The sequence below is a fragment of the Medicago sativa genome, chromosome 5, assembly GCF_051527215.1.
Source record: "Medicago sativa cultivar Bolivia chromosome 5, Bolivia_mono, whole genome shotgun sequence".
Classification (NCBI taxonomy): domain Eukaryota; kingdom Viridiplantae; phylum Streptophyta; class Magnoliopsida; order Fabales; family Fabaceae; genus Medicago; species Medicago sativa.
Window position 1 is genome coordinate 72,429,871 of NC_140753.1, and position 26,784 is coordinate 72,456,654.

At 33.4% G+C, this 26,784-nt stretch overlaps 2 protein-coding genes across 2 annotated transcripts; both read left to right on the forward strand.

The window, feature by feature from the left end:
• Positions 1 to 201: 201 nt before the first annotated feature.
• LOC146924715 (Homeodomain-like superfamily protein) lies at positions 202 to 6,101 on the forward strand. The gene is made up of 8 exons (XM_085709675.1): positions 202 to 475; positions 1,182 to 1,289; positions 1,368 to 2,021; positions 3,550 to 3,629; positions 4,038 to 4,580; positions 4,676 to 4,759; positions 4,881 to 4,969; positions 5,653 to 6,101. Exons 1-8 carry the CDS (start codon positions 469 to 471, stop codon positions 5,720 to 5,722), a joined length of 1,635 nt encoding a protein of 544 aa, XP_085565801.1. The 5' UTR covers positions 202 to 468; the 3' UTR covers positions 5,723 to 6,101.
• Positions 6,102 to 14,261: 8,160 nt separating this feature from the next.
• Positions 14,262 to 23,628, forward strand: LOC146924716 (PH, RCC1 and FYVE domains-containing protein 1-like). The gene is made up of 10 exons (XM_085709676.1): positions 14,262 to 14,669; positions 14,762 to 14,813; positions 16,680 to 16,766; positions 17,720 to 17,809; positions 18,304 to 18,384; positions 18,539 to 18,733; positions 18,831 to 20,963; positions 21,739 to 21,885; positions 22,276 to 22,649; positions 23,116 to 23,628. Exons 1-10 carry the CDS (start codon positions 14,656 to 14,658, stop codon positions 23,246 to 23,248), a joined length of 3,306 nt encoding a protein of 1,101 aa, XP_085565802.1. The 5' UTR covers positions 14,262 to 14,655; the 3' UTR covers positions 23,249 to 23,628.
• The last annotated feature ends 3,156 nt before the right edge of the window (positions 23,629 to 26,784 follow it).

A 26,784-nucleotide genomic window follows, 5' to 3' on the forward strand; every position in this document is an offset into this window, starting at 1 on the left:
GTATTTATACTTTTAGACATGTGCCATTACAGATTCTTTTGGTTATCCTAACCCCTTCAAAATATAAGCATTTTATTTTCAAATTAAAAATTTGAAAATATGACGTATAAAATAAGAAAGAAAATAGTACTATATTTTCATTTTATCATCATCATCACCATCATCCTAAATTAATAATAATATTTTGTGACAATTGTGAACAAAGTTTGATTGAAACAAAATACACAACAAATTGTTATTGTTTCTTTCTTCTGTGTTTTGTCTTTCCGCCTTAATCACAAGCTCCTTGTTTTTCTTTGTTCCTAACCCAATTTCAAGGGTCAAATTGAAAACCCTTTTCTCTTTTACGTTACATTCTCTTTTACGTTAAATGGGTCTCTCTTTTTTCACAATTCACTGAACAAAAATTTCACCTTTTTTGACCCCAAAATCTCAAAACAGGATCGGAATTCCAAATTCTTCACAACAATGGAAGGTATTTTGTTTTTGTTTCAATTTTTATTCTTATTAGCGATTTGGGTCATTCATTTTGTGGTTAATTTTTGCAATTTTTCATGTATTGGAATTGAATCAATGTTAGGTTAGAATCTACAATATGGATTGTTTGCATTACTGGGTAGATTGTTGCAATGGTGGATTTGACATAAAGGGCTTAAATTTGGGGTCTTTGGGTTATGAGAAAGTGAGTCAAACTTAAGGGTATGAAAGGGGTTTGGTTAATTTTGATTATAATTGAAATTAGGATTTGATGCTATTCATACATTTTTCATTTGAAAAACCTAATTTAGATCTTTTTTTGCTTTGCTGTCATTGACCATAAACCACTTGGATCTACTTTCTGTGTGAGATAAGGGTTTGCACTGAAGGATCTATGTTATTGAAGTAGTTACAACTTACAATATTAAGCAATTTTTTTTTTTTGTTGTTATAATTATTTGGACAAAATTAAGTTTCTGATTCAATAGTTAAAGAAATAAGCTTTCTGGTTCTTATGAAAAATTCTCAGATTGCTATATCATTTCAGCAGATAATCATGTATGAGATTTCATGTTGGATCAATTTGATTTGTTGACATAGCACAAGATGTTTCCTGTGATTGTTGTATATCTTATTGTATATTGTAATTTATTTTTTCATTCTAATGCACGAACTAAACTTCTTGCTTCTCGTTTGGTGTTTAGAATCAAGTGAGTTGCAACCAGAAGAAAATAAAGTCTCTGCGGAGAAGTTTCCGAAAAGAAAGCTCAAAACGCCTGCACAGCTTAAGGGATTGGAGAAATTTTATACGGGTAGGGATACATTTTTGTTAATACATTTTATCCTCTGTGATGATTTTTGTTGAAGTATTGCTTTGCCTTTGTTTCCAGAGCACAAATATCCAACAGAGGAATTGAAATTAGCAATTGCTGAGGAGTTAGAGTTGACAGAAAAGCAAGTTTCTGGATGGTTTTGTCACCGAAGGTTAAAGGATAAAAGATTGTTGAAAGAAGAAGCAAATGCTAATGGACGACAAGATCGTTCAAGCGGTGTCATCCAGGATCGTGGCAGTGGACTTGGACAAGATTCGTGTGGAAGCAGTAAACATGGTGATTATAAGTATCTGGATCCTAAAGAGGTTGAGAGCAATGGCCTCTACAATCGCGATTTGTCTGTTGCAGATATGACGTACGGACGCAGGAATCATTTTTCTGAAAATGTCAGTGGAATGGATGATGACACATCATCTGAGAGTAGCTCTTATTTGCAAGAACGTTTGTATCCTCAAGGCCAAGATCCATATGAGATGGAGCCTTCTAGATATAGTAAAGCTCTTCCACCCTTAAATCCGAAAGGTGCAATCAACATGGGATATAAGCCATCGGGATATTTGAAAGTGAAGGGTGAGATAGAACATGCTGCTATAACTGCTGTTAAGAAGCAATTAGGAAGGAATTATCAGGAAGATGGTCCACTACTTGGTGTAGAATTTGATCCACTTCCTCCTGGGGCATTTGAATGCCAAACTGAAGACGCAGTTCATGGTAGGCTGTTATTTACCCTATTTCCCCGTTTTTCTTTCCAGTTCCCGTTCTATTAGTTATATGAAACTAAAATGTTGTTTAGGTTTGAAACTTGGAACAATGTAGCTGATCATTTAGGATAAAGGAATAGGTTGTACTCATCACGTTGTAATAATGTTAGGTTCGACATTATTTTCTGTTATAGTGAATGCTTAAAGATAGATCTCGGTTTGCTATGGGCCTGGGGTAGGTTATTTCTAGAATGGCAAATAAATGCTTTCCATCTAACCTGCATCATGTTCATGTGCTATGCATTGGGATGATAGAGTTACTTTTTAAGAATTTAGACAGATGTGTTAGTATTAATACTACCAAGGCCAATGACAATTAACTTGATAAGGTTAGATCTCAATTAATAATATATGTGAGAAGATTTCTTCTTTTCACATATGATTTAGTGTGTAAGCCTTAAGTCATAACTTATAAGCCAGTTATTTAAATTATTTTATGATTTCTAGTTTTGAATATGAGCTTTTAGTTTTAGTGCCAGGACTAAGTTGTTTCAAGAATTTGATTTTTCAAAACTGTTAGGAGTAGTTGATCCTTGATGTAGCTCAATTTTTTAATATTTGTATTTGGCTAATGAATTAGTATTTGCTTGATCTGGAAATACTTACAGACACATGACATATAAATAGACAGATGTAGGTAGGATATATCATATATAGTGAGAAAATGAGAGGACTTAATCTTGACCATCCCACGATACACTAATAGTCAAGATTATTTTTACTTAAATCTGAACTTGACCATTCATTTATGTTATACAACCGGTATTCTTCTCATAATTGCATGCAAATTTTGTTTTATCTAGTCCATATTTTGAGGGTTTGTGGCTTTAATTAGTTTCCTTAAAATTGGATAGCTTATTCCGAAAGATAATGCCGTGTTTTTAAGGTATTAGGATTAGAAATTTAGAATATAGGTTCTAGGCTGGACCTCTGGAGCGTGAAGTCTGCAGTAATGGACGTCTACAAGTGTCCCAGTATCATATTTAGGATAGACTATGATGCTATTCTTAAAATTTGGATTGAGCCTAACTCAACTCTTAAAAACCGTCTTGTAAGGTAAGGACTTCAGCACCACATATGTCGTAACTCTAGTCGATGGGAGAGTCTCTCAACAACTATATTAGAATCTGGGCTCAACTCAACCCAAAAAGCTAGCTTAAGGGGCGACGTTTGCTCAAGTCTTTATAAGGAGTACTTTGACCATATGCCCACTCGATGTGGGGTCTTAACTTAAGGTTCACGGCACAGGGTATTAGCATAATAATCTTTGTGCAAGGTGTTGTTTTGCTTGTTTAGGCCAATATAATTTATTTTTGCTCTTTCCATGTTTTTCTAGAAATATTTCATCGTAGCTAAGGTGCAAGGATTCCGATTTATTTTCGCTTTCAATATCTCATTTTAAACTGCATTCAGTTATCAGTATATTTTATAACTACTTTGTGATTCTTACCTTTGTATTGTTATGGATGCTATGTCAGAACCATACCATATTGCTGATCCTGCTCTTCTGAATTCTCCAGAAATCTCCACAGTGAAAAGTCGACCTGGTCTTAGCTCTGTAAGTAGACCTTTCTAATGCGTTCTCATTTTTTGATTAGCCTAGTAATTAAGTTTTTCCATGGAATGGGATCGATATCGTTAAACAAATCAATGATGATTTACAAGGAATGAAAAATTAAATGCAGCTGAAATGGAATGATTACTTTAGTGAACTATATGTAGTCCTTTAACTTCTTACTTTGGTTAAAGGGAAATAAGAAGTGAATGATATTTGTAGGTGCAACTATTCCATTGTTTCAAGTCATTTAATTGCAAGAGAAACTTTAAACGGATTAGAAGTTGTGCTTTGCCGTATAAGTGCTCATAGTAATTTAATTGTTACTATCCTGTTCATAAATGTAGCAACTGTGTTACTGTGATGTCAATACCCCTGCTTTCTCACTCTCTTTTACTTGTATATATGCAGAGATATGATTCATATTATACTAAACATGGTTCCCAAGATACTCATATGGAAGGAGTTGACTTTGGTTCGTTGCATGATGTTCATGTTCAGGATAAACAAGATAAGAAAGCTTTCCATGGTACCAAACATAGACAAACTTTTCAGAGTAATGCCAGTCGTTTTCCTGGCAGGAACTCTTCCTTAGATTTGTACGAAGACTCTACTGGAGAAGCTGCTTACAACATTGCTAAGAATCATAGGAAGGATTCCAAGCGTGGTGTTGAGGGTATGAGATCTGATTCTACTTCTAACCATAGTGATCGCTATGAAGAAAACCTCCCAGTCAAACATTCAGACTTCCCACAGTATAACTATGAAAACACCAATCCAAAGAATGTGCAAAGGAGTGTTCATGCAGACATTCTTCAATATGACTATGATAATGTCAATCCAAAGAAAGCGCAAAGGAGTGAACACATGAAATCTAAACCTTCAAACTCAATCCACAATTCTCGAGGTTCTGTGGATACTGAAGAAAGAGGGCTATCTTCTAGGATGACTAAGGTTCATTAATAAATTTGCTGTGCTCTATCTGTAATGATCAATTTATTCTGCTTACAAATGGTTTCAAATGATAATATTTTGTTGCATGTGTGCAGGATGAATTGTTTAAAGGGGACAGGAAGGCAAAAAAGCAATATCGCGATGCAGGTGGAGCAGGGATGCTTTCAAATGAGACTATGGTGAGTTTTCGATGTGTGCACTTACCCGCATCTCTAGAATGTGATTATTTGATTTTCTATTGAGCTCACTTTCCTCCTTCCACGCATGCACACATGATGTTTTGCTTTGGTATGTGTATAGGTTGCAAAACGACTTAAAGCAAATACGTTTCAACCATACAATATGAAACAGGTTCCTGTTGCTGAGATAGAACCAAGGAAAACTCAGAGGTGAGCATTTCTATTTGTCTGTAACACGTTTACCCGACACCCACGTCCTCTTAGAAGTTTTGGAGCTTATCTGTTAATACAATTGTTGTGTATTCTTCGACGCCTATTATGCTTTCAGAAAATCATATATAATCAAAATGTTCAATAGTAAGCTTTCGGCTAAACACTTTATTTGAGTGCAAAGTAAGCTAATCCATTCGTGAAAACCACCTTTTTCCTCTTTAATGAAGATAAGAGGATTTTTCAAGCGCAAAGTGCTGCTTAGTTGGTAAATTGAGCTCAATGTGGACAAACTTCACTTGCAATGCAAGTATCCGAATCCCACTAGAAGCACCTTTGTAAAAAGGTATGCCCTAGCAGGGTTTAGTTTAGTTCCATCCCACACCTTGTGATTTTGCCTTCAAACCTCGGTTTGACTACAACTGAATAAAAGTAGCATTCACTTTAAGTTGAAAGTTTTGCATCAAACTTGCTTTATGGCCGCAGTCGTACGCAAGGGACACCTTGGTTAGCTGGAAAAAACAGCAAAAATCAAACTCAATTTTAATCAAATTAATTTCATTCGGAATCATGTTTGACTAACTCTCACCCAAATACACACCAACCTCACAGTTTTATTTTCTTAATTTTTACTGGATGTGGCCCTGTTTCTAACAACATTGTGCATGACGATGATGATGCAGATCTGCTGCAGAGATGCCGTCTAGCTTTAGCGAGGATGAAACTGCTGATACCAGTTCCTCACTGGATTGATTGTTTTGTTGATAGATGTTGAAAAGTGTGTACAGTCTAAAAGGACACATGCAATTTACTAGTTAAGGCAGTAGTAACATTGGAAGCACTGTTTCTAGCAGCAAAAGTAGTTACATGACTCAATTTGCTGTATGTTGTGCTCACCTATTGCCTTTGAAAAAAGAAATTGGTGTAGAACTCCTACTCCCCTAGGTCTTTTAATTTTTAATTTTGGGCATTTGATGTAGGTGCTTCACATATACATTATTTTTCTTGTAGTTTAATTGTGGTAGTGCGTTTGACATTCAAATTTGATCCAATTTAGTCCATGTTTGGAAGAGTTAGATACTTCTACTTTATAATAAATTTAAAATAATTAATTGTATATTGATTACCCTCATATTCATGTCAGTCTAGATGGAATTATAACCTACTGGTCCGTCTAATGATCTATTAACAATTATGAAAATCTTGTGACTGAACCATTAAGGCTTTCTTTGGAAGTTAAGAGGGAAAAGGAGGAATGAAAATATAGAGGAATCCTTCACTTTTTTTAGGAGTGTTTTTGAAGGGAATTAGATGAAAATATTTATGAGTATTTTTTCTCTAGTATTATCAAGAGAAGTAATGAAACCTAGTTAATTTTTTTAGTTCACGTTTATTGGAGAATTTTAGTAGTCCATTGAAGAAAAATGGAATCACGTGCAAGATGGAGGGACTACTCACCCACCCTTATCATTCTCTTTACTCATTCTTTTATTCTCAAACCCTTCTCTTTTCTTCCAAACATTCAAACAATAAATTCAAGACATGTTTGGTTTGGGAATATATTTTTCGTTTTAAAAAAATTGAATATTGTTTTTACTTTTTTTCTCTAGATTTTTATTCCGAGTTACCTAATTTTTATGTAAATAGAAAAAAGGTGTGAAGACTGGGTGATTGTTATGGAAAAATTTAAACCTGGTGCTTGATATATCATTGTATGAGTTGGTTCTTATGGGGTGTTTGCTTCACAGACTTTAAAAATTATGTTCAAGAATAAATTACTCGGGAGGACATTTTTAGAAAAAATGGCGATTATAGCTTTTTTAAAATAATCAATGTAAAATTTCATGCGAATGCATACCTCACATGAGAATAAGTTCATAGGAATTATAGAGGTTATATATTCATAAATAATTTGTTTTCAACCTTATAACAAACATGAATATAAACATTCCAAAGCCATGCAAACATGAGAATGTAATTCTTACACTTGAAACAAACACTACCTATTAGATCTTCTTATTTTCATCAACAACCAAATCTTCGAACATCGGGCAGTTGGCTAGGAGCTGTTTGAATTATGGATCGATGCTTTTTATGTACTAGTACGTACATTTTATTTTCATCAATATTAATTGATTGATTAATTGACCGAATAACCACAATCCAATGGATGATGCCCATGTTCATACCTAATAACCCCGCTTTCAAAGTGGTGTATGTTTGGTTTCATTTTTAGAGAATCCGGAGTTGATTATGGATATGTAGAATTGATTTTGATAAGTGTGATTGTTTTTGAGTATAATTGATTCTACGAAGCTAAGATTTGTAGTTTTTGATGCTACAATTGATTTTTACACACAAATTTAAACTTCAACTCACTTTTACATGAATTCATCAAAAACAAACCACTTTACATTCAATTCACTTTTAGTCAAAATCAATTTTACATAATCAATTTACTCAAAATCAACTATCATCGCTACAAAACTAAACACACTAAAGGTGAACAATTGTACCAGCAGCAAATTTTTCATATGATATATTGGGATCTCATGTGTGTTAAGTGGTTCGATAATAGTGGCCCGATAAAAGGTAAACCAACACGTTTTAAATAAACTTTGATGTCAATTTAAAATTTCATGTTACACATAACACATAACACATCCTTACAACATTAATTTGTAAATTGAAAACCGCTCACATTTATAAATTCGTGTTTGAGTATTATTATCTCATCAAACGTGACACTTTTTACACCTTTTTCAATTGTGATTTGAGGATTATCTAACATGTTAATATTACGTATGTGCATCTAATCTAAGTTGAGTATGAAAATACACCAAAAGAGAGACCCCTTTAATAATTGTAAGGACCACAACTAGCCACGCATGCAGAATAGAGTGAAAGAATAATTCCTCACACGAGTCTTGCTTAAAGATGAGCACTCTGGCAAACAATTGGGTGAATGATAGGTTCTCTCTCCCATATTGGTTAAAATTGACAAATGAACTTTAAAAAGGTTTGGTCGACTTCTCAAAATAATTCTTTATATCTATAAATTGTTAAACAAAAAGTTGCTTCAATATGAAGAATATCTCTACGTTACCCCATCTTTCAGATTGCATAATAGTGTCCATCCTTCTTCTTTATAAATAATAATAAGGTTAACGGTACCATCTTATGTTAATTATAATATAATACTTTGGATTGTTTGTTATAGATCAAAATAAAAGTGATTTTGTTATAAATGATTTGGAGATTATTCTTTAGAGATTTTTAAGAATATTAGAAACGATCGAGGAAAAAAACATTCAAGTTAAAAAATTATACATGTCTAAATAACTTTTCATTAATATGGTTGAAAAATCAAAGACACGATAAAATACATTTTTTCTATCTCTTCTATTAAAAATGATTTGCTTCAAAAAAATAATCAAAATAGATATATCTTTAACAAAATGGTTTTTAAAAGAAGCTTACAAACAGATATAATAAAACATAAAAAATATAATAATAAACAAGGGCCTTTTTATTGTTCCGAAGGAATATTTAAATGAATTGGGTTACGAGGAGGAGTCTCACCGAGTTGGATTAATATATTGGATTAAGAACCTTCACCAAAAATCTTCACCAAAAAATCTTAAGATGATGAATTTATGAACCTTCTTTCCTATATTTTGCTCAACCCAACTCTTACATCCAATGTAAGACTTTTTCTCACATTTGACATATTACAACATCTCTCCATTAAATGTAAGACTCTTTGCGTCCGTTATCTAACACTTAATCTTTCTCACTTCCTCATCAAGTCGATCCAGGACTATGATGCCATTGTTGGGCTATGAGGGGAAACGTCACTGTGTTGGATCATCACATTGAGATAAGAGTAACCATACAAGTGGAATTGAACATCGCGTCTTCACCCAAAATCTTAAAGTATAAAGTTTATGGATTCTTCCACTTATACGTTGCTCAACCTCAAATCTTCCATTTAATGTGAGATTTTAACTCACACTTGATATATCGTAACACATAGTTCATATCAAGAACAATAAAGGAAGATATTCATCCCTTCATTCATATTGCTAACAAATTTTCTCTACCTTAATAATCAATGATATTTAACATCTTTAACTCCGCATCTATGATATGAAACTAAAATCTATTTTGATTTTTTTTTTCCTCTTATTAGAGAAAACCATGCACACATGGATTATGGATACATTCTGGCTATGTTTGGTAAGTCCAAACTGCTAGTTAATAGCGAATAATTTATAGCATATAAGTTTTTATTTTATTTTAAAGAAAGCATATAAGTTCTTATGATCATCATATAATTGTTTGATAATGATTTTTTTCCTCATGAGTTTATAACATTTTTTCATGACCTTATAGTGTTGTTTTGAGATGGCCACTTCAAGTTGAATTTGAACTTATGATTTATAGCGAATCCATTTGAGTTGGTTTGGTGGTGTTGGTTTGGGATCTTAGAGTATGTCCATTCTCAAAAGTCTCGGGTTTAATTCTCCTCCGTGTGAATTTGAGTGTACTAGCTTAACTTCTTATTTTTTTTACTGCATATCACATTTTCTACCACTTTTATCCTTGTTCAAATTCTATTAGCTAGTTTATCTATTTTAGGTAGTTGAAATTCATGCTTATCAAAATAGTTACCATTTTAGTCTTTTACCAAATAGAGTATCGGTGGGTTCATGAACTTTGTGAATGATTTTTCAGATGATAAATTGAAAAGTCACTATGGAAAGGACCTTCTCATTAAAATATTGTTTAGTCCAAGTAAAAATCTTATTAATATTATTGTTGTCAACTCAAGTATTTATGCACAGGTTCAATTAAATTTATATATCTCCAACACATACACACTAACACACACATCCCACATGATATGAAAGCAACATCACTGTTATGAATTTTGAGGAGGGGTTATAATTAGAGCAAGGCCTTTTCATCATGTGGTAAGATAGTTTTGGATTTGAGCCCTTTTCACAGGTACATCACCCCATTAACAGCATGAATTGTGTGTGTGGGGGGGACTATAGAAGTTAGAAAGTCTGGGAAAATTAGGACCACTATCGCAAAAGGGGGACCATAATTTTTGTGAATTGTGGCTAAGTTCAACTTTTGTAAAAAAGTGTATCACATTGGTGTTGGTCTCAATCACTAATAAAGGGTTGGAAAGACAAAGTATAATTGGTAAGGGCATCATGGTTGTTTGTGAACTCCAACAATTTTGCACATGCATATTCATGGATTTTGATCGGTTACTTAGCCAATAGTTAGTTTTGTATGTCCCCATAATTAGCTAGATCATTTTAATCTTTTTTTTAAAGAGATATCAACCTCATCAAACAAGGGTGAAAGCGGCCTAAACCATAGATTTTGTCAACGAGTGCTCCCGGATACTCTCTAAGCATTCTAAAATAAACAATTATTCTTTAAAAAAGTCAAATATTTCGATTTTCAATGCATTGAATATATATATTTTCATAAATATTTACCACTTATAGTCTTTAAAGAGTGCTCCGAAGACACTCGTTACATTTCCCTATTTTAATATTTTACTAAAGAGTGCTCCGAAGACACTCGTTAACATTTCCCTATTTTAATATTTTACGAATAGTAAAGGAAAAGAAATACAAAATTAATTTTTTTTAATAAGCCAAAATTTATTAAACATCTTTTTTTTTTGTGATGGCCGGGATTTAAACCCTGGACCTTGTATATATAATGCATTGTCCTTATCAGTTAAGTCAAACTCACGACGACAAATTTATTAAACATCTATTCAAACACAAGACATGCACAAAAAAGTGCATAACCAAGACTCCGTACAATATGAGGATATAGTAAAAATGAGGATGTTGCCCGTTGCCACCTTGTACAGCATGCAGATGTGTATATATTGAACCCTTATATAAGAAAACAATCTTCTCCTCCAAAGGTGTATCACATAAAATATTGTACCCAAAAATATCACATAAAATATAAAGATAAATGGTTTTTACGTGATACAACATTTTTTTTGAAGGGTTTTACGTGATACAACATGTTTTATACATAATGAAATTCTTTGAATAATTCAATATATTATCTTAATTTTTTTTTGGTTACAATATATTATCTTAATTTCATTTGGAGCAACAATGTCGACAATAACAAAAAAAATAAAAAATGAAGGTACTTTTTAGCATACCATCGGAAATACACTATTTATCTGCTTTTCTACCGTCTTTAATTGTATTTTTATTGTTGAACACCACCCTTAATTTTATAGATACATATTTTTAGCAAATATAATGATAAAATATTTTGGCAAATAAGATTGAAATAAATAGATTTTGCAGTGTTCAATATCATTGTGGGTTCTTATTTTAATTGTAATTAACTATTATTTAGTTAATAATTTAAATAATATTATACAAATGATAAAATAGTTAAACGAAGGGTAAAAATGAAAAAAAAAAAATTATGTACTCTCTTTATAAATAGGTATAAACCCAGCTTATAATAAAATAAAAAACTGTCATTTTATTTTTATTCCTCATATTCTAAAGCATTTTTAACATAAAAATAACAAAGCTACAAAATACTAATTCATGTTCGAGGTGCATTGAATTAGATTCTACCACCAAAGCAAGTAGAGTATGTATTAATCTCTCATGAAATAATTCTTCCTAGAATGTGCACATCTGATTACCTAGTTGAACAAGCAAACTCAAAGTCAAATTGAAGCTTTTATTCTTTGAATAATTATTCTTAAAAAAGGATTCTATTCTTTTATTTAAATTTTTTATCTATAAATCTTATGAGCACGAGCAAATTAAAAGTGAAAACAGAAGCATGGTCTTAATCTTCTTTTGTCACCACCAGCCAGCCAACCAGGAAAAAGCGATCCCGACATTTTCAGCAGTGCCATTATTTGAAAAAATGCCCTTCAAAAACCACACTTTAAGAAAAGCAATACTCCATGGTCATACTAGAAAGAACAGTTATCATTTTTAAACTAATTTATCTTTAATTTAATGTTCAAAATACCATTCTCTTCAATCTAGTTATGATCAAAATATCATTGAAACAATAATAGTTGATCATTCTAGTTACCAAACTTATGAAATAATAATGGGTGTAAAAAAAAAACTTATGAAATAATTGAAGAACATTAATCAATTTAGTTTCTCTATTAAAATATCTTTTTTCTAATCATCTTTCAAAACTTAAAGAGCTAAATATTGACTCGATTAGTCTCTTTCTACATCATGATATGCATAAAATCTTTAAAATTGTGGTGTTAAAAACCTAAAAAACAAACAAACTAAATTGACTAATATTATTCAACTTAGGAAGCAGAACTTAACAACATGTCGAGAATGTGGGTCGGACGGGAGCACAAATCCATTGAAGTTGATAATGTAAGATGATATATGTCAGTGTTACGACACTCAAATCAGGATAACAGAGCAAAATACATAAAGTTTTAAATATACTAATAAAGAGTATACCTTACATCGATGTTGAATGAAGATGTTGATACAGTGTTGGGGTGGAGCAGGAAGTGAGTAAAGGAGGGGTCGTTACAAACAACACTCGTTAATGTCCAAGTTGTAAAGTCGTTATGTCAGTTAGACAATATTAACCTGTTACATGTTGAGGGAATTTAATGTCGAATGGATTAATTCTTTGGACTTTGTATATTTTCGAGATGAAGAATTGAACTTTGGACAAGTCCGAAACAAAAATTAAATTGTTGTTTTATAAATTTAAGAGATAAATTGACCATAATTTCAATGATTAAAATGTCCATTTACTCTATGTAAAATTCCAGACAAATTTTATTTTATTATTTTGATATTGTTTAAACATCGAGATATACAGAAAACAATATTTTAAAGAAAATATCAAAGAATTATTCTTAAATAATCAAATCCATTTGTTCCTTTATCTTCTTGCTGTATATTGAAAGAGTTTCTTAATCTTTTTTTCATATGTTTATAAACGATTGGACCATCAATTTAGTCATTAAACAATCACATTTAATTTAATTTAGTCCATAAACTACATAAATATTATAAATAATTTTAAAATATTTAAAATTTATCATTTTAGTCTCCATTATTCATATGTTAGGTATTAAATTGACAGATTTTAATATATTTTAGAGATTAAGTTGACAAATTTTATATAGTTTAAAAACTATTTTATATATTTATATAAGGGAAATGTTAACCAGTGCCCCCGGACACTGGTTAAGGAAGCAAATATAGTAATTTTTGTATTGAAAGTTGTGCAATCAATGAATTAAAAGTTTAAAAAGTATCTTTTTTGACTAGCAATTTCTTCTTTTGGCTTCCTTAACCAGTGCCCCGGGGGCACCGGTTAACATGACCCTTTATATAAAAATTAAATTGAAGAAATTATGCTGGTTTGAGAATAGTTGATAATTTATTCGTTTTTAAGCTAGATCATTTGCAAATATGTTATTTTTAATTTTCTTTTAACATGAACTTCAAACAATGGTATATGAACTATTACTATTTTTGTAAAATAGTGAATTTTGTCATAAATAGGAAAAATCAATGTGATATTTTTTTTTTGACCAAAAGGAAAAATCAATGTGATATTTTACTAATTATAGTGGTTGACATTAAGGTATCATATAAAATAAGATAACTATCTTTTTTGAGAGGCAATTATCTTTATAAATCATTTAATTAAAGACTTCACTTAATCTCAAATCCCTTCATTCCTTTTTCTTGTAATAACCGATTTTTCTAGTCCTGTTTTTGATATGTTTATAAACGAAATCATTTGCAATCGTTATTTTAAAAATTCTCCTAACATGAACTTCAAAAAATGTAAATGAACTCTAACTATTTTAGTAAAAAAGTAGATTCTGTCAAAAAAAAGAAAGAAATGCGATATTTTACTAGAAATAGTAATATTCTATGTTTGGACTCTTTTTTCAAGGTGGATATAAGGGAATCTATTTTAAAATAAGATAATTATCTTTAAGAAAACATTTAGTTAAAGACTTAACTAATTAAAAAAAATAACCAACTTGGTTGAGAATCAGTGGCAAAAATGGAAAATATATTCAAAATTAAGGACAATTTTCCCACCAATTTCACTTTTCCTTTTAATTTCCATTTTTATCTTCTTTCTGATTTTTTTCCTTCTTCAGTAACAGTGCAACACAGTATTTTCTTTCTTTCTTTCTTTTTTACATTCATTTTTTTTATTATATAATAATAATTCTACTTCACTTTCTCTCTCTAGACTTCACTTTCTCTCTCTTCTGCAACTGAATTTTCACAGATCATAGTTCTCTATTAGATTCTCTCATTCCGTTTTTCCCGCACTTTCCTACCTCGATTTTCTCCCCCGCCGCACTTTCCGGACTTCTCCGACCTCTCAACCACCGGAATCCGTTCATTCTCCGATCGCTTCATTCCACCGCAACCTACCACCTCACGCTGCCGCTAATCGGCGCCGGAAGTTGAAGTAACAGTCGTGTTTACACGCTAGAGTCGTTGTTTCAGTGCTGCGTGAAGTTCGGAAGCAGTGTTATGGTTGCGGCGAGTTCACGAATGGTGGATTTGAGCTGTGGTGGAGGTTTTGAGCTGTTGAAGCGCGCCAAATTTGTGGATATTCTGTAGTTGAATTGATGAATGGAAGGGTTCGGGTATGAAAATGTAGTGAATAATTATGCATTTGATTAGTGTTTAATTTTGAAATTAATTGTTTCTGATTAGTGTTTTTGTTTTTGGTGAATAGAATGAATTCGGATCTTAGCAGAACTGGTGCTGTTGAAAGAGACATTGAGCAGGTATATATGTATAGGCACAACTTATTTGCAGCTTATAGCATAAGTAGCATAAGTGCTTATCATGATAAGCGCTTATGTATAAGCTATTTCTATAGCTAAATATGAAATGAAGTTAAATTGTTTTCGTATAAGCTATAATCTGTTTTCATAAGCTATCTTGAAGAACTTATGAAAATAAGCTAAAAATAGCTTATGAACAATGTCATAAGCTGTTTTCATAAATTCTCCCAAACAGTCTCATAAAACTTATATCCCTAGATAAACTCAAATATGTCAATCCAAACTGACTCATAGTTTGCTTTGAACATTTATTTGGATTTTTTTTTTTTTTTTTTGTTGATAGAGTAGGTGATTCGGCTTGCACCAATCGAAACCATCAATTTTATACACAATAGAATTATATATATATAATTCTTTTTTTTTTTTTTGAAATCATATATATATATAATTCTTAATTCTTATTAATATATATTTTTTTATTTCATTTTTGCTTTTGGATTTTGTGTATTGTGTAGTGTACAATGGTAGTGATGTTTTTTATTTTCTGTTAATTGTGATAACGGTTGTGCGCAATTCGGCTTTTGATACAAGTTTGGGACGAGGGAATAGGTGATTGGCTTAGTTTTGCTTGGAGTGCAAAATTTCTGGCATTTTAGTTGAAGTCTAGTTGCAGAAGTTTGATTCATTAATTTTCTTTGACCACCAGCTATGCGTGTGCGTCGTTGGCTCAAGCCAGTTTAGACATAACTCAATTTAATGAATGGCAGTGAAAAATCCTCGGTTATGCGCCATCACTAGGAATTTTTCTTTTTAACTATAATTTACTTAAGGAATGTTGATGTAAATTTTAGTTATGTGTTAGGATTTGTAGTGCTTTTTAAATATTTGACTGCATCAGCAGCTTCAGCAATTTTAGACAGAACTTGGTGTTATGAATGGCAAGTGAAAATTTTCGATCATTAGCCTTCACTAGGATTTTTTTTTAATTATAATTTACTTAATGGCTTTTTTGGCACAAACATTAGGTATTTTCAAAGTTTTGGCTGCTAATTTTAGTATATGGGTATTACCCTCGGCCCCACTCATATTTATGTTTCACTGGAGGACGAGCCTTGTTGCAACGGTGAAGTTGCAATTTAGTGACCTAGAGGTCACGGGTTCAAATCCTGGAAATGTTTCACTGGAGGACGAGCCTTGTTGCAACGGTGAAGTTGCAATTTAGTGACCTAGAGGTCACGGGTTTAAATCCTGGAAACATTGTCTTGTTTTTAGGTGTAAGGTTGCATACATCTACCCTTCCTAGATCCCACCAGGTGGGAACCTGTGCTCTGGGCCGCCCTTTTATATGGATGTTTCACTAATTAGATCATTTGTGGATTATTATATGCTCTGTCTTTTCTACTCGCCCTTGTACACATCTGAAGAAAATCATTAATTACACTCCTTTCCATGGCAAAATAATATTTTTTGAATAAAATACTTTTATTGAACTAGGTTTTAGGTAGGGTCTAATTAATACAGGGTGGATTGAGATGCCGTTAAATAAGCATATTATTGAAAAAAAAAATGTAACTGGATCTAAATTGACAAATAATCAAAGACAAGCTAATATTCTAAGAGCAACGATTGAAGTGATGCAAAGGAAGTATTTGGTTATTTTTTTTCTTTGCAGACAGAAATACAGCGTGAATGTAGTGTACTATAACGAAAATATTTACTAATTACTTATAGATAAGAGTGTTAGATATAGGATACTCTTGGCTCTCATCAGTCAAATGTTATCCATGTGCTATGCTTATTCATTGTTTCCTCTCTGTTATAAATCTTCTTATGCTTACCGAAATCCTTTGTTGATCTTGATGACAGGCCATTACTGCATTGAAAAAAGGGGCTTGCTTGCTCAAGTATGGAAGAAGGGGAAAGCCCAAGTTTTGCCCCTTTCGGCTTTCCAATGTGAGAGTTGCACTCCTTTTTGCTATATTAAAACGAATCTTTGTTAAAGTGTGTCTCTTTTGTTTTTCTTAAATAACTGTATAATGTATTTGACAATAGTAACTTGGTCCCTATATATATTTTTAAATGTTAAAACCAATCTTAGAGTCTTGGTCTTTCTACTTTTTATCTTGCATTTATTTACTCTATAAATAATGGTGAAAATATTTCTTCAAAAAGCAGTAGGGAGAGATATAGCACGGGTCCTCAAAGCTGAAAGTTAAACAGTGTGAATAATTTGTGGTAGAGAGGAGTGAAATGCAAATCCAACAGATTTAACAGTGAAAAATACTACATCTGTCCCTTTTTATAAGCCCCTTTCTCTTTTTTTCACATATATTACGAACAGTAAGCAATGTATTTAATGTGTCTATGTCTATTTTATGTATGAATGTCACTAAAATACCCTTTTATGTACAAATGCATCCAACTCTAACTTTTCATCTCCCAAGATGAATTAGTAGTATTAATAAGGGGTATACAACAACAGCAACCAAGCCTTATCCCACTAATTGGGGTTGGCTAGTATTAACAAGGAGTATTGGGTTCGAACCCAAACGAATGAGAAAAACTAATCTAACAACTAATTACTAACATTTGCCATTAAAAAAAGGAGTATACTTGGAAAAAATTATAGATGTATCTAGAAATTTGAAAAGGGCTTAGAATTAAGGGGGATGCAAGAAAATATTACAGGAAGATCTATCTTTTGAGCTAACTGTTGTGCCTTCATGCCATTTTATGGTATGAAAGTCACATGATTATTTTGTTATTGTTATTGCCATAAAAGTGCTCGTGGTTTATTTTCTAAATTTTTCATTAATTATTTGTTTTTACTACACTGAAGTTTGTTTTTAGATATTTTCCAGTTGCTAAAAATTTGAAGTATTTGATTTTACTATTCTTCTTTTCAGGATGAATCTGTTTTGATATGGTTCTCAGGGAAAGAAGAGAAGCACCTTAAACTGAGTCATGTCTCTAGAATTATATCTGGACAACGCACGGTAGGTTTTTAAATTGTTAGAAATCATGACTGTTTGCTTCTCCACATTTAGCCAACATTGTCATGTCCTGCTTAGACAATTAGTTGATATTAGATAGTAGTGTTCTACTTGATATTAATATGATTAATAGAATTTGCATTGCTTGTTTCTGTATGCAGTCTTGTGAGCTCTATTTGCTTGCAGTCAAAGCATATAATATGATATCATTTTTATCATCCATCTACTAGTAAAAGGCTTTGCCTTTTGCTGTATTATGAATATTTTCCAATATAACACTTGTTTATGGCAGCTATTGGCTTGTCTTTTACTTTAGAAATGTGCCGATGCTTTGTATTGCTTCAGTGTCATATTCTGAAAACTTAATGTAAAAAGACATTACTTATGTGCATGGGTGTGTTAAATAAATATAAATATTTTCATAGTTCCTTATTGACACATTTTCAAGTTTTAATGCTCTGTCATGATTGATAATACAAGACTCCTGCTTTTTTCAGCCTATCTTTCAAAGATATCCGCGACCTGAGAAGGAATACCAGTCATTTTCTCTTATCTACAATGATAGGTCACTGGACTTGGTACGAATTTCTTTGTTTCTCCCCCCTTTGGGTTTTTATCTGCGGTTGGCCTACTGCTTTGCTCGTACATATGTTATTGATATTGTGAACAGTTTCAATGCAGTTTGTTGATAAAAGCTTAACACAATCTAGTCATCTGATTCTTTTTTACTAGATATGCAAGGATAAAGATGAAGCTGAGGTTTGGTTCAGTGGTTTGAAAGCATTAATTTCACGTAGCCATCACCGGAAGTGGAGAACAGAGTCAAGAAGTGATGGTATTCCATCTGAAGCTAATAGTCCTCGAACATACACAAGACGAAGTTCCCCCTTACATTCTCCATTTGGTAGTAATGAGAGTTTGCAAAAGGTATTAACATATTATCTACATCCCTTGTATTTTCTCCCATATTACTCCTTCACTATTGAAGATGTTTGTTAAGAGAATGTTTTTTTGTTCTATTCAGGATAGTGGGGATCACTTTCGCCTTCATAGCCCATACGAGAGCCCTCCTAAAAATGGTTTGGATAAAGCATTAGATGTGGTCCTGTATGCCGTTCCTCAAAAAAGTTTCTTCCCTCTGGATTCTGCCAGTGCTTCTGTCCACTCTATATCATCCGGAGGATCAGATAGTATGCATGGTCACATGAAGACAATGGGTATGGATGCTTTTAGAGTTAGTCTATCAAGTGCTGTCAGCTCATCTAGCCAAGGTTCTGGCCATGATGATGGTGATGCTTTAGGGGATGTTTTCATTTGGGGGGAAGGCACGGGTGATGGTGTTGTTGGTGGTGGTAATCATAGAGTTGGGAGTGGTTTGGGTGTAAAAATTGATTCTCTATTCCCAAAAGCCTTAGAATCTGCGGTAGTTCTCGATGTGCAGAATATTGCTTGTGGTGGACGACATGCGGCCTTAGTGACCAAACAAGGTGAAATTTTCTCTTGGGGAGAGGAATCGGGAGGCAGGCTTGGGCATGGTGTAGACTCTGATGTTCTCCATCCAAAGCTTATAGACGCTCTAAGTAATACAAACATTGAGCTTGTAGCTTGTGGGGAGTATCATACATGTGCTGTGACACTTTCAGGTGATCTTTATACATGGGGTAATGGTGCATACAATTATGGTCTTCTGGGGCATGGAAATCAAGTGAGCCACTGGGTCCCAAAAAGAGTAAATGGACCCTTGGAAGGCATACACGTTTCATATATTTCATGTGGACCATGGCATACTGCTGTTGTAACATCTGCTGGGCAATTATTCACTTTCGGTGACGGCACATTTGGTGCTTTGGGTCATGGAGACCGAAAAAGTGTCTCATTACCGAGGGAAGTCGAGTCCCTCAAAGGTCTTCGTACTATGCGGGCTTCTTGTGGTGTTTGGCATACTGCTGCTGTTGTGGAAGTCATGGTTGGGAATTCAAGTTCCAGCAACTGCTCTTCGGGGAAGCTGTTTACTTGGGGTGATGGAGACAAAGGTCGACTTGGGCATGGTGATAAGGAAGCAAAACTTGTTCCAACCTGTGTTGCCCTTGTTGAACATAACTTTTGTCAAGTTGCTTGTGGACACAGTCTCACGGTTGCACTTACCACCTCAGGCCACGTTTATGCGATGGGAAGTCCTGTCTATGGCCAGTTAGGAAATCCTCAAGCTGATGGGAAGCTACCCACCCGTGTGGAAGGAAAACTGTTGAAGAGTTTTGTGGAGGAGATAGCTTGCGGTGCATATCATGTTGCAGTTCTAACTTTAAGGAATGAAGTTTACACCTGGGGTAAAGGTGCAAATGGACGTTTAGGCCATGGGGATACAGATGATAGAAATAATCCAACACTAGTAGATGCTCTGAAAGACAAACACGTAAAAAGTATAGCTTGTGGAACTAATTTCACTGCAGCTATCTGTCTACATAAGTGGGTATCTGGTGTTGACCAGTCTATGTGTTCAGGCTGTCGTCTTCCATTTAATTTCAAAAGAAAACGTCACAATTGTTATAATTGCGGGCTTGTTTTTTGCCATTCATGTAGCAGTAAGAAGTCTCTTAAGGCTTCAATGGCTCCAAACCCCAACAAACCTTATCGCGTATGTGATGGTTGTTTTAATAAACTTAGGAAAACTTTAGAAACTGATTCTTCATCTCATTCTTCCGTTAGCAGAAGAGGAAGTATTAATCAGGGGTCTCTAGAGTTGATTGATAAGGATGATAAATTGGATACCAGATCTCGTAATCAACTTGCCAGATTTTCTTCGATGGAGTCCTTCAAACAAGTGGAAAGCAGATCTTCAAAGAAAAACAAGAAATTAGAGATCAACAGTAGCCGTGTCTCTCCTGTTCCGAATGGAGGTTCACAATGGGGAGCTCTGAATATTTCTAAATCTTTTAATCCTGTTTTTGGATCGTCAAAGAAATTTTTCTCGGCTTCGGTTCCTGGATCTAGAATTGTTTCCCGAGCAACATCCCCAATATCTAGACGGCCTAGCCCACCTCGTTCAACTACTCCTACCCCTACACTGGGAGGTCTTACAACCCCAAAAATTGTTGTGGATGATGCTAAGAAGACTAATGATAGCCTCAGTCAGGAGGTTATTAAATTAAGATCACAGGTATCTTGTTTTATGCATTCAGTGATAGTATCCCCTTTCTTGCTATAAATGTTTGAATTGAATTTTATGAAAATGGACTTATAACTGGCTCCCTATTTTATGTGACATATACTTATGTGAACTGTGTCTGGTAAAATGACCCAGACAACATGTAGAAACAAGGACAAGAAGGGAACTATAGGCTAATTCATACTATTGTGTGTGGACGTTGGTCACAAGATGCATGTTAATTCCAAGCAGCTAATAATTCACTTGTAACTTGTTGGATTGTTTGGTAATACTAAAGAGCTGAATTGCAATTTAGTATTCAGGTCAATGTTCAATTGCAATGAACATGTCAGAGATGTGGTATTTCCATCTAAATTTTAATTTATTAAGTACAATGCAGAATATTTGGCATTTTCACTGTTGAAAGTAGTCAGTTCTGTGATAGTGTGGCTCAATCTTTTATTTCATAATTCAAAAAAAAGATCAACTGTGAGTTGATTTTGATTTTCACCGTGCACTTTTTTCTTTGCCTTCATGCTTTTAGATGGTTCAATTAATCAACTTTAGAGAGTTTCTTGCCATCACCTGTCAATAATACATTTTTTTATAATAAATGGTCGAGTGTTTGATACAGAGGATGGCTGATATCTAAAATTTACTTTCATAGGCTGGAAATAATTTATTTCTCTTCTCTTTCCACCTTTGTTTTTCTGAACCTGCAACAAGGATGTAAATTCACTGGGTTGTCTATTTGTCGTGGGCCTGATAATTGTTTTTCCCTTTATAGGTGGAAAGCCTGACTCGGAAGGCCCAACTTCAAGAAATCGAGTTGGAAAGAACTTCTAAACAACTAAAAGATGCAATAGCAATTGCCGGGGAAGAAACTGCCAAATGCAAAGCAGCAAAGGAAGTGATCAAGTCACTTACTGCCCAGGTAAAAACTTTAATCCCTTAAACCACTCTAACAATTAAACTGCTATTGCAGCCAAACACACTCATGAAGTAAACAGAGAAAGGAGAGCAAAAACTTTTCATATAATCTGTGGGAACGGGGAACCTTGTCTTTTTCTTGTTGTAAATCAGCTATTATCTCAAGAAAAGCGTATCTTTTCAAAAGCAATATGTATATAAGTCTTAACATTCACCGAGCTACTAATGACACCAAAATTAGATTGTGAAATCATGAGAATAAGAGACAATACAGTCGGGCCCAATATCAGTTTTAAAGCCAAAATAATGGAACTTCTAATTTTCAAGCTTATGTTTTTTAGTCGTTTCTAGTTTTGTGGCTTACTCTTACATTTTTGTATCTTGTGCTGAATAGTTGAAGGACATGGCTGAGAGGCTACCTGTTGGGGCAGCTAAGAGTGTCAAATCATCTTCTATTGCTTCTTTTGGTTCCAATGAACTTAGCTTTGCTGCCATTGATCGATTAAATATTCAAGCAACAAGCCCAGAAGCAGATTTAACTGGATCAAATACTCAGCTACTTTCAAATGGATCAAGCACTGTTAGTAGTCGCAGTACAGGTCAGAATAAACAGAACCAGTCAGATTCAACTAATAGAAATGGGAGCAGAACAAAGGATAGTGAATCCCGTAGTGAGACTGAATGGGTTGAGCAAGATGAAGCTGGTGTATATATTACACTCACCTCCCTACCAGGAGGTGCAATAGATCTTAAGAGAGTTCGCTTCAGGTATGGACTGCTCTGCAGACGTTTTTCTTTTAACTCGCAGAACATCATCTGTGAAATTTGGTACTAAAGAATAAGATATACTTCTGAGAAAAAGGGAAAATGATAGGATATGACATTAATGGTGTTAAAGGTTTCGGCAAAAAGTATTTCTAAAAAATTCTTCATTTACCATTTTTGGAGCAACTTGATTCATATTCTTTGCTCAGTTCCCCACTGTTTGCCTTAGCAAACGCTAATCTGTAGGAGACAGAATAACCTTAAGAATAGACTGGGAGTTATTGCCTAGAGCAGTTTACAATATTGTTTTTTGTTGTTTCATGTCTTGGTCATTTCCATATTCAACATATCTTGAAAATGGTAATGTTTTATTCTGCAATCTGGCAGGACAAATCAGATAATTATACAGTGTTTCATGATTAGCAATTTTATAATTTGTAATCTGAGTTTTTAACTTTGTTGAATGCAGTCGGAAGCGGTTTAGTGAGAAACAAGCAGAAAATTGGTGGGCTGAGAATCGCGCAAGAGTATATGAAAAATACAATGTTCGCATGGTTGACAAGTCCAGTGTTGGTGTTGGGAGTGAGGACCTGGCTACTTGACATGACAACCTGTAAATGAGATGTTTTTCCTCATTTCGGCTTGAGTTAGAGCAAGATCGTACGGATCAATTACATTGGTTTCCATCTAATATAAAGCATTGAAGGAAGCTGGGGACTGGCATAGTAGAAGAGAATAGGGATTGATTGTGATTTTGTATTTTTTTTCTTTTCATTTTCCATTTTTCCCCCCTATATGTACCTTGTGCGGGGGTTGAGGGTGCGAAATGTAAATTCTTGGTAGGTTACAGGCTCTGGTTGAAAGGAGCTGCAGTGTAAATTTCATAAGCAAATGCATTTACAAATTTGTTTTCAACTACAGGAATCATAAATTCTCCAGCCATGACACTAAGTAGTAGTTGATATAGAATAGTCTTGGCAAATTTGTTGTTTCAAAATTGCTATATCTAGTAGGGATGATATCTAATGAATGGTGAAAGTTAATTTATACACGTAACTTGAGTAAATTTAAACAACATAACCAAAAGTTGTTGGTTGAATTAAAAGTTGATATATCCAAGAACATTTGGATGAGATGATTCATGTCACTTCGAGATCACCTTAAAGTCTATGGGTTAAATTTTGTTAGGGAGAGTTTTGTCTTACGATGTCGTCCTATCTAGTTTGATTAATTAATTAGTTTATGCAGTTATGCGTCAAAGCATATCTGTCTGATTCCCACAATAGATTTGATTAGGGCCGGACCTTGGGGAGTGCAAGAAGCGCTACCGAACCGAGCCTCTAAAAACTATGGGCCTCAAAAAAAAAATATAATACCCACCCCCATTGAAAGAATCACAACAATTATTTCTTTTTCGCATAAACCATTCGTTTTCCCCTTTCCTACGACGTAGGAGTGACATTCCAAACGACACCGTTAGGTAAATTTCACCGCTCTTTCACTTAATTTTATTTTGTTTTGTTTCGTGTTTAAAAGTTCTTCTGATTCTAATTTTTTAACGAAGTTTAGCTACACAAAAAGAATTGCGTTTTGATTTTACTGGGGCCTATTTTAAAAATAGAACCGAGCCTCCTATTTCATAGGAACGGCCCTGGATTTGATATTTCATGACTATTTAAGAAAAGATATAATTTTAACCAAAAAACTTGGTTTGTCTAACAAAAAACTGTTCTTTTTTATTAATAGGACCCACGCAAGTGCACATGAGAATTCCCACAACATGCAATAATTTTTTTTTTTTAACATGCAAGAGTTAATGCACATAAACACAGTAAAAAATGAAAAATATTTGTACATATTCATGTTACGGTTTAAATCAAAATTTACACTCGTTTAAATAAAGTACCTGAAACTATATGACTTAAACATGATAGCTAATGCAATATGATAGAAACAACAAATAGACATATCTTTCAAAAAAAACAAATAGACATATATAAGCATCATGTTAATTTTTTTTCCTTCCAAAATAAAGACAATTGTCAAGAACGTGGTCAAAATTATAAACAATTGTTCAAGCGTATTAGAGAACATATTTGTAGAAAATATTTAAAGTTCAAATAATCCAGAGATTTCACTCACAAATTGGTTCCTGATGTACTCATACAAATACCTCTTGACTATTGTAAAAAACAAACATAATATGCATGCAATTTATTCTAATAACACACTTATTTAGTGAAATCAAATCAGTTAGTTGAATAGGCATGTGAATATTTACTTGGTTTGTAGGATTTAGCCTCTGATGCACACAATTTGTTTTCTGTTTGGTGTATTTGCTTCCATCTGTTTGCAATTCAGATTTTGTCGTAATTCCTATTTCGTTCATGTACCTCCAAATTTCGTTCGTGCACCTATACTGCTCATGATTACTCTCGTTATAATGACATTAATCTAGCTAATTGCCTAATTGTATTCTATCCTCACCAACACAGTAAATTTAAGAAATGTCAACTTAGGTAGGTAACAACTGAAAATTTTCTACCCAATGTGATTTGAATAATGTGAAAGCAGATCTCTATATTAGAGCACACTATATATAGGCCAGCAATGAACTTCCACTTGTGTGCAAATTTGTCTTTGGTGTCTGTGATAGAGCTTGCAATTGACATATAGGAGATAATGAGTTAGGTTTTTGTTGTATTTTGTTACACAGTTAGCACATTTTTATTACAAGTATATATTTATTCTGTTGTATACTTGTAACACACTCAAATTTATCTATTCAATACATGAGATAGTTGAATACCCTTATGAATTCTTTCTCTCTGAATATTGTGAGTCTGAAAGTCTCTTACACTCTCATCCCTACCTTGTGTCTTCTCTCGCGTTCTCAACAATGCATACGACAGCCTTCACCTAGCTCGTGTTGCATGCCAAACCTTCCCCTATTTGTTGGTATTGATGATCTTGGTATACAATCCATAATCCTATCCGCATTCCTTATCAATTTAATTCATCATTACCGTCTTGCAGTCATTTTTTGTTTTGGTTTGATCTTTGATGTTTTCCTGAATGAGACAACCATTTCTCCTTAGTGTACACAAGAGCCTTTGATGTTTTGCCTATTGTAGGTTCTGATTTGAGAAAAATTGCCACCATAGTTGCTAGTAGTGCTAAACAAATTTGCATTAAGAAATTGGTAATTTTGCTTATGTTTATTTTAGTTTTGAGCTTTTCAATCTGTTGATTTAGTCATGAGCAAAGCAAAAAGGTTAAAATTGTTATGAAATTATTTATATGCAAATAAAGATAAAGTTATGATCAAGGAAGGAGTGTCATTGTATATGTCCTTCTCTACATTATTTGGATTTTCCACAGGCGAGCAAGGAGATGGGAGGTGACGACAATGAGAGGCACCGGAGACGAGAGGAGTTGCGATTCTTTGGTTTGAGGGTGTGGCGGCAAGGTGTGGCAAAGAGATGAACCAAAGACAGCCATGGAATGTGTCTTTTGATTGAGTATGTGATATAGACTTTATGCTATATTGTACTGTTTTGTTGTATAGAGAATTGAAATATGTCTTTGGCATATTCCTTCAATCAAGCAAATATTGGTATAAGAAGCACATGCCAATCTGCTCCCTTTTTTGAATGAATGAAACCTTCTAAATCATGTGATTTAATTTTGATTCGGTTCATTTGATTACTATACAAAAGTTTGAGTAAGAAATATTATTGATGCTCATTGAGTCATTGAACAGATAAGGATAAAAAATGGACTATTCCCATTGCAATGGTTGCAATAACATGCTTGGTTCAGTTCTATTATAGTTTTCTTAAGATTAATAACATTCTTGCATTTTAGGTTGGTTCATTGATAGCAAGTTCATTTTGATACAAACCAGTAGGTTTGAAACCACAAAACCAGGAAAGTGAAGAAGATGAGAGCTTTGATATTGAATGCAGGGTTTAGATCAATTGAATTATTTATAGGGTTATTATTGTTGGTGGTGGAAACTTCCTATAAATATCAAGGTAACAAAAAAAAATGAATAGCTATTTTTTTAATATCCCTCAAAAAGTATATTATTTAATTGCGTATAATTTAGTTAAAACTTTCTTACATATTTTTTTTG

Coding starts and splice junctions, on each gene's coding strand:
- LOC146924716 (XM_085709676.1), top strand. Junction 14,814..16,679: donor TTGAAAGAGACATTGAGCAG/GTATATATGTAT, acceptor TCTTGATGACAG/GCCATTACTGCATTGAAAAA. Junction 21,886..22,275: donor TCAAGTCACTTACTGCCCAG/GTAAAAACTTTA, acceptor TGTGCTGAATAG/TTGAAGGACATGGCTGAGAG.
- LOC146924715 (XM_085709675.1), top strand. Junction 3,630..4,037: donor GTCGACCTGGTCTTAGCTCT/GTAAGTAGACCT, acceptor GTATATATGCAG/AGATATGATTCATATTATAC. Junction 4,581..4,675: donor TATCTTCTAGGATGACTAAG/GTTCATTAATAA, acceptor GCATGTGTGCAG/GATGAATTGTTTAAAGGGGA.